Here is a 13,485-nt window from a genome sequence, read left to right as displayed (position 1 = left end):
GTGTTTGTCTTTCTCTGTGCTAAAATCTTTGAAAGCAATGATTGTCTTTTTATCTCCACATTCTCAGCAAATGGTAGACTGCCAAGTACTAAAGGTACTTAATAAATGTATACTAAATAAATAAATACCAGTAGGTCCTTCAGAAAAAATAGCTATAGTTCACAAAAAAAGTTTTACGAATCGTTGGTAATACAAACTTAATTAGTATATTTTTTATCCTATTAATCACAGGCATAAAAGAAATATTATAATGCCAACAAATATAGTCAAAATACTTGACTATTTATAAAAGCTAAGGGATATAATTAATATATTCAATTAATGAGGCAGAGAGCTTTGGACTTGATTAAAATTAACATTAGAAATTATATTATCCACTATTTTTTTTGAGAAATATACATGTTAATACCATATTATTCACTATTGTTTTTTTTTGAGAAATATACATGTTAATACTACCACAAAAATTAGGATAGGCAGTAACAGTGAACTGAATGTCTTAACAAAAATTTTAATTGTTTATCATAAAAAAATTAAAACACTAGTCTAGGGCAAATAGTTTCCTATAATCAATTCCAATATTAACTATCCATCAAATAAATCCATTTAGTTACCTAATAATTAATCTTCTAAATAATGATTCTTGGAGATAGTAGTAATAGCAGTTCTGGGAACAAAGATAGAAAAAAATGTACCATAAATGGAAATTATTATGATGATCATAGTAAATATTCAAAAAATAAAATGCATCTTTATATGCAACATCTCATTTATTACTCATAATTAATAGTCCAAATAGGTATGATTATTATCCTAGTTTACAAATGAGCAACACAAAATTGAGGAGGTTAATGTGTTACTAAGTTTCAGAGATACAGTCCATGATGCTGCTTAAAATCAGCTATATCAACACAGCATTATTTAAGTGTTACAATAGCAAGTAACTACTAATATCTGTTCTGAAAAGTTTCATAATGTATTTATTTCAACTAATTCTGGCTGTGAGTCAAGTATTAAACAGGCAATATAGGAACTTTGTAGTTCTTTATTAAATAACTGGGTTCAACTACTTCACATGACATCATTACATACAACAAAGTCTACCTCTTGAAAATCAGATACTAAAATTTTTCACTCAACTCTTCCTGTGACTCCATTTATAAGGGAAAAATATAAAACACTTAATTCTCTAAGCCGGCCAATCTTTTCTGTGTATTTGATACAAATGTTTTCCTCAGACCTTCTCATGTAAAAGAACTAAATATTTTCAGTAAATAAGGATAAAAATTAAAATTAAGGAACAACTATCCTACATATAAAATTATTAAAACAGTTTTTATCCTTTTAAGTATTTTAAATGTCACTCACTAAATATTTATTCACAAAATATTATACTCTCTTTTATAAAATACACTGCAGTCACTTTCATTTTGAAAGTATTAATTTCTTTAGATCACATTACATTTACTGTAATAGATAAAAGCTACCCAGATATAATGTTCATCTTTACTTTTTCTAAAATATTCCATATTATACATTTTTGTGAATTTCAGTTTACTTTGTGATTTTTACTCTATCACACTTTCATTATGAACATATAAGTTTTTTCTTAATTTTTTTGATTAATAGCTATTTGTTTTCATAAAGCTATACCAACACAGCATTATTTAAGTGTTGTCACAGCAAGTAACTAGTAACATCTGTTCTGAAAAGCTTCAAACCAAAATCATCTCTGCCACACCATACAGAGTAGGATTACAATTCTTAAATTATATGTACATGTTAAGAGTATGTATTCTTATGAGATCACTTCTTGGTAAAGGAGTATAGTGCCTTACTATATAAAACATGAGATAAGTAACTTATTACCAAATACACATACAGAATCAATCCTCTGCCTGTTTGCATTTGAAAGCAATTCCACTTCCACTTCTAGGATATAGTAAGAATGCATTTTTAAAAATAAGGAGAATGAATCATTTCCAAGAATTATAAGATCATGACAGCACAGTTCCATAATATTAACAAGTACAGATGGTTACCTGTTGTGTATACTTCTGAATTTCATCCAGAACAAATTCTACTTCTTTGGAAGTCGTTAATGAAGCAAGGTTTCCACTAAGATTATAGCAATAAAGTTTTGCATTGTCATAACTTTCTCTACTGGAGTTGATTTTAAGACAAGCATCCCCAATATGACTCCATCCTTCTCCACAAAGATGAGCTAGTCAAAGAAAAAATTTATCATATTTTTAAAGCACATGTATTTTTCAATTATTTCAGAACTGTACATATAACTTCTATACCATTTACATAAAACATTTTAAGTATCTCTATATAAAATTTGTCTAAGAGCTTGGTGGAGAACAAAAACAGAAGATCCTATTTTTTCTTTAATTATTAAACAAGATCAGCTATAGCTCCACAACATTCATTAAAATGTATTGATTGCTTGCTAGATTTTCTGTATAGTCTAGCATATTGGCATATGATACCTCAATAAACAAAATCACTACTATATTTATATCCTGAAGTCCAATTTACAAAAGCCAAGATCACCTTAAGAGAAAAAAAAAAAAAACAGCACATAACAAAAGCAATTTCAAATTCTATGTATGAGGCTAACTGACCTCCAAATCTAATTTCCAGAGCCCAGGTATACTGCTTTCAGATAAATTAGGCTCTTTGATTCTTTAAGTATGAGTAGACCATTTCATTTCACTTATGTTTCATAAGAAAAGTCACAAAAAAGCTATAATTTTTGCTTTCTAGAGTCTATTTTTACATAGTTCTTCATGTTCTACTGGAATTTAAATACACTATTCAGCAATAGTTTACCCACAATATTCCAAACTGAATTTTAAATAGCACCTAGTCTCTAAAACACAGGACATACATACATCCTAAAGTTATGCTCTAGAGTGCTAATTAACAGTGCAGTGTTTCATGAACACACTGGTCTATTCAGTAAGACTTTTAGTCTCCATATCACATGACATAATTACCTATGACAAAGTCTACCTCTTGAAAATTAGATACTAAAATTAAACACAGCTGTGCCTCTTACCATTTATGAAAGGTCTTATGCACTCCTGCAACTCTTAGAAACTGTTCTAAAGCAGCAGTTCTCAATTATTTTAGTTTTTCACTCTTAAAAATCTCTGAGGGTCCTGCAGATCTTTCTTAATGGATGTTATAACTGTAGATTTTGATTATATTAACAATGATAATTTCACAAATATATCATTAATTTAGAGTAATAATTTTAAATCCCATTACAAATGTACTCTTCCAGATACCCCCCAATAAATTATAATTATTAACTAAAGTCTATTGGGTATGACCTTGCTTTCATTTGAGATCACATGTGCATCAGTCTTCTGGTTTTAAAGAAGATGAAGTACCAAATCAGGTTTGGTAAATTGTGTTGTTTTTTTTTTTCTCACCTTACTGAATCAAGGAAGGATTTGGATTATTTTTGCCTCTTCAATTTTTTCAATGAAACCAAAATAACTGATTGACAAATCATACAAAAGAAACAAATCAATGGGCCTTTGAAGCTAAATTAAATTATACTAATAAACCAAATATTTTTATTTGGCTTTTGTAGTATTGAGCATCAACTCAGCTATGGGATTAAATGGAAAGCAGTTAATTTTTTAAATAAATTTAGTGAGAAAAATTCAAATTGCCTAGTTCATATGAGATTGATGGTAAAAAAAAAAATGCAGTTCACCAGTTTTCATGGAAAAATGCTCTAGACACGAAGTCCACTATTTAGAGCATTTACTTACTAAGATAAGCTGAGTGGTAACCAAGTGAGCTATAACCAGTTGCCTGTTTGGAGAGTTACTGTATATACAAAGTAACATTTTATTCCTGGGGAATGAGAAGTGGGTGCTACCAAAGGTGGTTGTTGTTTCTAAACTTCTAGTGATAACCAAATTACTTTCTGATTGAAGCACTCTTCCTTTAAATATATACATTTTTTCAGGTGAATTTCATTTTGGTTCAGAATTTTGTCTTTTAAAGAAGACTCTGAAGCATTATTATTGATCTACATGTTAATTTTTGTAGTTTAACTGTTAAAGATCAATATTACTTCCAAGGTTTTAGTGTCATCTCATTATAGCTTTATAAATCCTGCCTACTGAATATTCTCTAATTTTCACAAAATGACAACATATGCACATACTACTATTTAAAAGCTTTAAAGGTCAGTATATAAGCAAAATTCAAAATCTGAAGAAATAGTCTACTATGGTTTTGAGTATGTCCCCCAAGAGTTCATGAGTTGGAAGTGTTGTCCCCAGTATGGTAATGTGGGAGGTGCTAGAACTATTAAGAGGTAGAGCTTGTGGGGAGGTCACTGAGAGGAGAGCTCTCAAGAGGGACCCAGTTAGTTTCCACAAGAGGGTTGTTATAAGTTTGTTTGGCTCCTCCCCAATCTCTCTCTCTCTTCTCTCATTTCCTTTCTTGCCATGTGATCTCTCTGTCTCACATGTGTTCTTCCTCATTTGTCATAATATAACATAGAAGGGGAAACTTACAGGCTAAACCTAGGGAGTTGCCTGCTCTTGAACTTTCAGACTCCAAAACTCTATTTAATACATTGCCCAGCCTCAGATATTGTTAGAGTAACATAAAACAGACTAATACACATTATAAAACCTCAATGACATTTTTAAAAGCAAATTTTTATTTTATTACATGAACTTGTAAGAAAAAGTCTCTTTCAGTCATAAAATCTGTGATCGACTTTTCTAATTCTTTTTAAATTAAATCAGTTCAGAAACTTTTAATGGAAAAAAAATGGGCTAGAGACAGGCAAAAAGTAAACAAAAATAAAACACCCAATTAATAGTTACAACACTGCCATTTACAAGACATGAGGTTTTGAGTAAGTCACTTCACCACCATGTGTCTAAATTTATCTGTACAACAAAAAGATGGACCTCATTAAACACTTAAATTACTTTTTTTTTTTTTTACTTTCTGACTTATCTTTCAGATTCAAAGGAAAAGTACTTGGGATCTATTAATAATACTAACTGTGAAAATAAAATGTAATCACTTAAAATGAGCTTTGCTCTGGATTATACAATTTAGAATCTTATAAAAACAAATAATATTTATTACAATATCATAGTTCATAAAAATAGAGGAAAATATCCACTGAATTTTTTAAATAAAGGGTACTTTAAAATCAAATCAAATATGACAAAATGTTAATAAACATGTTAATGTTATAAAATCTAGATAAGTCTGAGTGCCTATTATTGTCTATGTCATTAAGATATCTTAAATGTAGAGGTATCTGACAAAGTCCACAGTATAATAAACACAAGCAATCATGAACATCTTAAAGAATTAAAAACAATGTACTATTCTGAAACTTTTCTTACAGAAACAATGATGTTATTACTCCACTATTATAATTTGTTTTAATTTAGAAACTTTACTATAATGGTAATCATCTGTAGACTAGAAAATTCATTCACCAAATTTTGAAATTTTTACCTGGTAAAGCCTGGCATTCTTGTTGTCGCTGATCCCACTGACAATTCAAGTTCAGTGAACAGCTTTTACAGCTGGTAAGTTTGTTACAAATCTGTTCATTTCTCACATGACATTTGGTGTAGTTTCTGACAGACTAGAAAAACAAAAGATAAAGCCTGTTGTTTTTCATCAACATATAAGTGAGGATTATTAAACATCAATGTATTTTAAAATCTCCTGGTGAACTTTATATTATTTTTTTTTAATTTTTAGTCATAGATGGACACAATACCTTCATTTTATTTATTTATTTGGTGCTGCAGATCAAACCCAGTGCCTCATGCATGCAAGGAAAGCACTCTACCACTGAGCCACAATCCCAGCCCATCCTGGTAAACTTTAAATACAGATTTCCATCCAACTCCAAATCCAATTTGATTAAATCAGAATTCTCTTATTTATGTCATTCATTTATTAAAATAAATTTGGTACTAAGTTGCTTTTATACATAGTGCACTGCAAGCTAACTTGGTAAGTAAGCAAATTGCAAATTACTTCAGAATGCATTCTTGCAAGGGATAACTGGGTCTCAGACAATCACAGGCTGCCAGCTGATCAGACCATGTCCATATAAGGCAAATATCTCATCCCACCATCCCAAATAAAGCAAATGCCCAGCTGTAACCAACTAAACTACTTCTGTGTATGGATATTGTTTTCCTGCTATAAATACCAACTGATCATATTATTGGGAGGAGCTCTTCAAACTTCTATTGGTTCAGGATTCCGCCCAATTCATGAATTGTTCTTTGCTCAAACTCTGCTAAATTTCATTATCTAATTTTTTCTCTTAGAAAGTTTAACTATTGTTCTTGGAATTAGAATAAATTCTTATTGAAAATAACTTGCACAAATTACACAATTTAAAATTGAATTTATGTAATGAAAATTTTTTTAATGAGTCTGAAAACAGGCTTACAATTAAATAAAATCAATGTATGAAGTAATTTCCCTTAATGAAAACATGCTATGATTCTAGTCTTAATAAAATACCATGCAAACCCTTGGAAATAAAGCACAAAGTGATAAGCAGTAAAAAAAAAGTTAAAGAGATTTATGAAAATCCAATACAATCTGAAAAAAATTAATTACTTTCATAATAACTCAAAGTAATTTTACTTCTACAACCCTAAATAATAATTAATGTCTCCTGCATGTATCTGTCATATTTCCTACATACAGGTTATAAAAAACCCTTCAAAGTTAATTTTTTTTTCAATCCTACTACATAATGTAATTGTTTCAACTAATTCTGGCTCTGAGTTAAAGGTTAAGAAAGAAAAAAAAACAGGCAATATAGGAACTTTGGTTGTAATTCAACTACTTCACATGACATCATTACCAATGACAAAGTCTACCTCTTGAAAATCAGATACTAAAATTTTTCACTCAACTCTTCCTGTGACTCCATTTATGAGGGAAAAATATAAAACACTTAATTCTGCACCCTAAGCCCCCCCATCTTTTCTGTGTATTTGATGCAAATGTTTTCCTCAGACCTTCTCATGTAAAAGAGCTAAACATTTTCAGTAAGTAAGGGTAAAAATTAAAATTAAGTAACAACTATCCTATGTATAAAACTATTAAAATGATTTTTATCCTTGTAAGTGTTTTAAATGTCACTCACTAAATATTTATTCACAAAGTATTATACTCTGCAGTCACTTTCACTTTGAAAGTATTAATTTCTTTAGAGCACATTATATTTACTGTAAGATAACAGACAAAAACTACCCACATATAATGTTCATCTTTACTTTATCTAAAATATTCCATATTATACATTTTTGTAAATTTCAAGTTACTTTGTGACCATTATTCTATCACATTTTCATTATGAACATATAAGCTTGTTTTCTTGATATTTTTCTGATTAATAGCTATTTGCTTTGATATAGCATATGAATCTTAGCATTATTTTACATGATCAGCAAGACTATAGTTTCAAACATTTGCCAGCTAACCAAAAAGAAATAAATTAACTTCAATTATTAAATAATAAATTATTTACAAAAATGACAAGAGAATGGCTAAACATGTTGGAATAAGAGAAAGAATAACAGCTTCATGTCAGTCTTCAAAATAATGCCAATACATTAGAATTCCCATCCAAATAATTCTACTGCTTTTCATTAAGAACAACAGAGTCATTTACTGATACTGAACAAGTACAAAAGATGAAACTGTATTTTTCTCACACGTAGGGCCAAGATACCAAAAACAGAAGGCTGCTGTTATTCTGAAACATGGCTAGCATCTTTGACCTAATGAACCAGATGTGCATTAGTAAACGACTATGAAGAGTAACCATTACTCTACTACTCTTCTCCCAAATATATATAGATGTAAATTTCAAATGTAAATCCAGGAGAAGCAAACAGATTAGATGATGTATTAGAGAACAAAATATGCAATTTGTGGTAAATGTGGCTAAATAATGAAACGGAATATCAGTGCACATAATTTTGACTAAAATCCCATAGACCTTTTGTATTCAGTAGCATTTGGTTTAGCCTAATCATCAGACATTCTGATAAAACAGTCTAAAAGGTACATTACATCAAACTCAAAATTATAAGTGCATACTCATGTATACTGTCATCCAATGCAGTCCTTGTTAACACATCATTTAAAATAAAATATAAGCCAGGCATGGTGGTGCACACCTGTAATCCTAGCCGCTTGGGAGGCTGAGGCAGGAGGATTCAGAGTAAAAAGTCAGCCTCAGCAAAAGCGAGGATCTAAGCAACTCAGTGAGACTCTGTCTCTAAATAAAATACAAAATAGGGCAGGGAATATGGTCCAGTGATGGAATGCCCCTGAGTTCAATCCCTGGTACACATTATAAATAAGTATTTGAAAACAATTTTACATAATGTGATTTTTTAAGACCTGTGTATTTTCACCTACATGTGTTCATCTTCCATGTACAAATGTCTCCTATGGACTCAATATATACCCCAAAATTCATATGTTGAAGTCTAACCCCTAAAGTGATAGCATAAGGAGTTAGAACTTTATGGTTGTGATTTGGGTCAGAAGGGTGAAGTCCTCAAATACAGGATTGTTAACATTATAAGAAGCTGAAGAGACCGTAGCTTCCCTTCTGCCGTGGGAGAAAGCAATGAGAAGCCTTTCTATGAACCAGAAATCAGGTCCTTACCAGGTACTGAATCTGTCAGTGTATGGAGTTGAACTTCCTAGCCTAGAGCAGTAAGAAATAAATTTTTATTGTTTAACAGTCACCCAATTATCCAGAAAGGTTAAAATAAAATCTTCTTGCAATTTTTAATCAATAGCATTTTATATTTTAATTACATGATAATTAATTTTAAGTGTCAATTTGATCAGGATACAGATATAATATTTTGCTAAATATTATTTCTGGGTGTCTCTGTGAGGATGGGTCAAAATGAGATTAGCATTTGAGTCCATAGACTTCAGGAAAGCGGAATGCCCTCCCCAATATGTGTGATCATCTAGTACACTGAGGGCTTGAATACAACAAAAATGTTAAGGAAAGAAGAACGTTTCTGTGCCTGACTGCTGAGCTGAGGCGTACTCTTCTCCTCTCCTCCCATTGGCCAGGACTTACACCATTGATGCTACTGGTTCATAGGATGGTCTGGTCTGGTCTGGTCTGGTTTGGGCTTTTTTGTTTTGTTGGTTTTTTTGTACTGGGGATTAAACTCAGGGGCACTCAACCACTGAGCCACATTCCCCGCCCTTTTTTATATTTTATTTAGAGACAGGTTCTCAGTTGCTTAGTGCCTCACTTTTGTTGAGACTGAGTCTTTACTCTGAATCCTCCTGCCTCAGCCTCCCAAGCTGCTGGGATTACAGGTGGCACCACTGAGCCCAGCTTCACAGGCCTCCATTCTTCTACCAGAATTTACACCACCAGTTTTTGGGGGCATGTAGTCTGCAGACGGCAGGCAGATCATGGGACTTTTCATGATCATGTGAGTCAATTCTTTATTATAAATATTATGTATATGATATGCATTTTACTGGTTCTGTTTCTCTGAAGAACTCAATTACAAGTTCTTTATTCCTATGTCTTATTTTACCTAGCACTATTTCCATTAAAATAAATTCCAATTAAATGAATTATATTGAAAATCTAAAACTATAAATTTTAAAAGCACAGTTGTGTCATATTTATGTTAAAACTGAAACAGAAGTGAAGCATATCTTGCTATTAGAGCAATTTATACCACTAGAATGTATATACCAACAAAATATGTATGAAAGAAAAAGGGTTTAAACTAATGAGTCATAATTGCTAATTTTTCTCCATTTTAAGTTTGAATACTATTTTAGAATAAAACCATAAAACCTAAATATTTTGAAATATTATTAGTTATTTAAAAAACTTTTAGATGACATAACTGTAAGTTTTACTTAGTTTCAAGTCCCCCCTTTTTTTTAAATCTTTTATCTCTATTATCTTGAAAAACATGTAAACCCTTTGTTGACTAATAAAAAATTAGAAATAGAAAAACACTAAATAATGTATTTAGTTGAAAATCTATATACGCATTATTTCTTTTTACTTAAGCTATAGGCTAATCAAAAAATATTTTAATCTACTAAATACTACTTTTTAAAATTTCCCTTTCTCTTTTTGATATAGTCTAAAAAATGCATTTTGATTTTATCCACTTAAAAATCTTAATTTTTGCTGCTCCTAACCCATTTTCATCTACCATAAATATTAATATTGGAATTTTTTTCAGTAATCCTTCATCAAAAATAGAGGTTCAACACTATTGAAATTTTGAGTCAGATAATTATTTGCTGTGGAAGGGCTGTTCCATGCATTGTAGAAAGTTAGCAGCATCACTGACCCCTCCATACTAGATGCCTGTAGCAGCCTATAGTTGTGATGACCACAAAGGTCTCCACACATTACTAAATGTCCCCTGTGAGACAAACTGTCTCAAGTTGAGAGCCAACAATCTAAAGACAGATAAAAGAGAAACTACTATTCACATCTCAGGTTATATTTCAACACAAAGTGTATGAACAAAACGTTAGCCTGACCACTGTTAATACAGGAATCCCATGGGAATGATTTCAATACCTACCTAAATAATCCTACTTCCATCAGCACAGAAGGTAATATTTAGACTTTTTTTTTTCTTAACCAGTTGTAAAAATTTTTCAGTCTCATCCACAAACAGAAATTAAAATTACTAGATCCAAAACAGAAGAATCTAGACTGAAAAATCTAAGTAATGAACTACATCTGATTTTACCATGTACCAAGAAGTGAATGATTCCCTACATATTTAATGTCTTAATGTGTAAAGTACTTTTTTTGTACCGTGCTACCAAATGGTGAGTGAGTGAGTGCTATATGGCGGCAATGCTAACCACATGACTGTTCACCTGTAATACTAACCACACTGCAGTTACTGTTGGCTGAAATGCATTTCTTGTCATCACACCATTGGCACCCATTCGTATTGGCAGTACAGCTGGCACAATCTGCGTATCTATAACATCTATCATCAGAAGCAGCTGTAACACAAATGGGAGATAAAACACAGAGACAAATAAGAAAATACCACACTTCTTGATTCACACATTTATGATACCTATTTAAGGATCACTGAGACACTTTTAACCAAAAAAAAAAAAACAAAAACAAAAACAAAAACAAAAAAATTATGCTGGCAAAAACAATTTAAGATGAAGTCAACTTAGTAGCTTAATTGTGTTTATAGGATTTTAAATACCTACTGCCCCCACCTTAATAATTCGATCTACTAGAATCCTACAGACATTTAAATTTATACATTTTGGAGGATAAAAAGAACTTAATAAATTATTGTTTATTCTTTAAACAAATATATTTAGAGAAATTTAAGTTGATATAGATTAGCAAAACTTAAAAAATATACTTGTTGTCATAGCATCAAAAATGCATGGAAGCCCTTGCTCATTTAAAGCAAACTTAACAATTTTTATCCAAATTATAAGTAAATAAACACATAAAAATGCTTACTGATAATTTCGGTAAGCCTGATTTATTCATTTAACACTTTATAAGAAATAGAAAATTATAACACTGATCACCAAATTCTAAAAAAAAAAAAATTTAACTTTAAGGTATGGCTTGGCAATAATTTAGGAAGAAGGAAAATATCAAATGCAAAATAAATCATTTTGTGCTATTTCTTTGAAGTATGTAATGTTTCTTAAAATGACATATTTAAGGCATTTTAAAATTATATTACAAAATAATTGATATATATGGAGTATTACATATGAGGGATAATAATATACAGATTTCAAAAATAATAGTTAAAAGTAGCTAACAAAGGTTTTACATTATTAATTCCTGCTAAATCGCACACTGCAATTCCTAATCAGAGGATAATAAATTCTTCATTTCTGAAAGCTACTAGGGTAATTCTTATTAGAAAAACTAATTTCTACTTCTAGTCAAGTAGAGATGTTTCAATATCAGAAAGAGGGAAAACAAAAAAGAAAAACCTTACCTGTCTTAGGAGGGCATTTTGCTCTAAGAATATTATTAGTATTTCCAGATTCCCAAGATTCACAGTGATTTTTATTCCAAATACATTTTATCCCTGGACCGGCATTTTTACAAAGTTCTTCATCTCTGAAAGCCTTGCAGTTTGGAGGCTTGTATACAAGGATATCATTAAGGAGCACACTAGAAAATCCCCCAAATATATACATGGACCTATTAAAAATAAAACAAGAATCTTAAACACTACTGAAATTCTCTAATTAGCTTTTAAAATAAACAGATTTGACTATACATTTTATGTTATTTTTAAACAGAACTGTACCTTAAAATAGTATCTCTAACATGCAGTATGACGTGAAAACACCAAACTATTATAAGATTTCTTTAAGACTTTCTGGATACAGTCTGAAATATCCTGTGAATCTTTTTTATCTGCCAAGTGTCTTATTTTAATGCCCATGAAGATGCATGCATGACTTTTTTCCATTTCCAGTATGACTATCATGACTAATATGACTATTTTATTCAATTTTTTAATATCACTTTTCATTTTAGATTATGAGAATAGAAATAGAAGCAAAAATATTTTAAATAGAAGCAAAATAATTTTTAAATTCTCCAAAGTAATGAAAATATTTAAAGATTCCGTTATTATAATAACAATACATCTCATGCCAAATCATTTCTATTATCAAAAAATTATTGCCTCATTCCCCCCAGAAACCTAACAGACACATTGAATACTTTCAATTTTAAAAATTACATTTAAAAGGAGGATAGGAATAGGAAAGAAATGAATTGGGCATAACTTTCCTATGTTCTGAAATATCCTATAAATCTTAAAGGATTAAGGAAACATTAAGTTTTCAAAACATCTGTTTATTAATAAAGGAGGAAAAGAGAAGGAATGAGAATTATGACATTCTTTTTATCAGAAATATAACCATTACTTTAATAAAGCAGGAAACTTTTTAAAGAAATAGATAATAGCTATATATTAATGATAAGATGCATTTTAGAACTGCAATCTGGCATTATCATTTTTAACCACATAGTATTAAGAAGCTAGATACAGAACTTTTCTTGCAATTATTCACTCTTAAAATAAAAATAACAAGAGTAAAATAATCAAAAAGAGTTTCTAAATACTAATTTGGAAAGAGAAGCCTAGACGATGTTAAAGTAACTAATAGTAACCACTGCCAAAGAAGTTGGACATGCCTCCTAAACAGCATAATTTTTTATTTCTCAAAATATTATTAACATAGTAAATGTAAAAAGGTCAGAAAGATGTGTTGAGAATATCTTTTACTATTAAACAAATAAAATAAAAATCAAACAATTTTCAACAGAGGCTAGAGGTTTTATATTTCACACTGAATTCCATTTATTACTATTTTGAGAGTCAAATGATAAGATAC

At 30.3% G+C, this 13,485-nt stretch overlaps 1 protein-coding gene across 2 annotated transcripts in view; it reads right to left on the bottom strand.

Annotated features, from left to right (window-relative positions):
* The window catches only part of Atrnl1 (attractin like 1), a 723,769-nt gene that overhangs the window by 570,392 nt on the left and 139,892 nt on the right, over nt 1–13,485 (bottom strand). For both annotated transcript variants that reach the window (XM_047554249.1, XM_047554248.1), the window contains exons 12-15: nt 12,069–12,277; nt 10,967–11,085; nt 5,521–5,653; nt 2,043–2,224 (exon numbers count right to left, since the gene is read on the bottom strand). In XM_047554249.1, the coding sequence (XP_047410205.1) occupies nt 2,043–2,224; nt 5,521–5,653; nt 10,967–11,085; nt 12,069–12,277 (643 nt within the window). The remainder of the gene's footprint in view (nt 1–2,042; nt 2,225–5,520; nt 5,654–10,966; nt 11,086–12,068; nt 12,278–13,485) is intronic.

Source organism: Sciurus carolinensis, chromosome 5 (assembly GCF_902686445.1).
Source record: "Sciurus carolinensis chromosome 5, mSciCar1.2, whole genome shotgun sequence".
Taxonomy (NCBI): Eukaryota; Metazoa; Chordata; class Mammalia; order Rodentia; family Sciuridae; genus Sciurus; species Sciurus carolinensis.
This window is presented reverse-complemented; position numbering and strand designations above follow the sequence as displayed.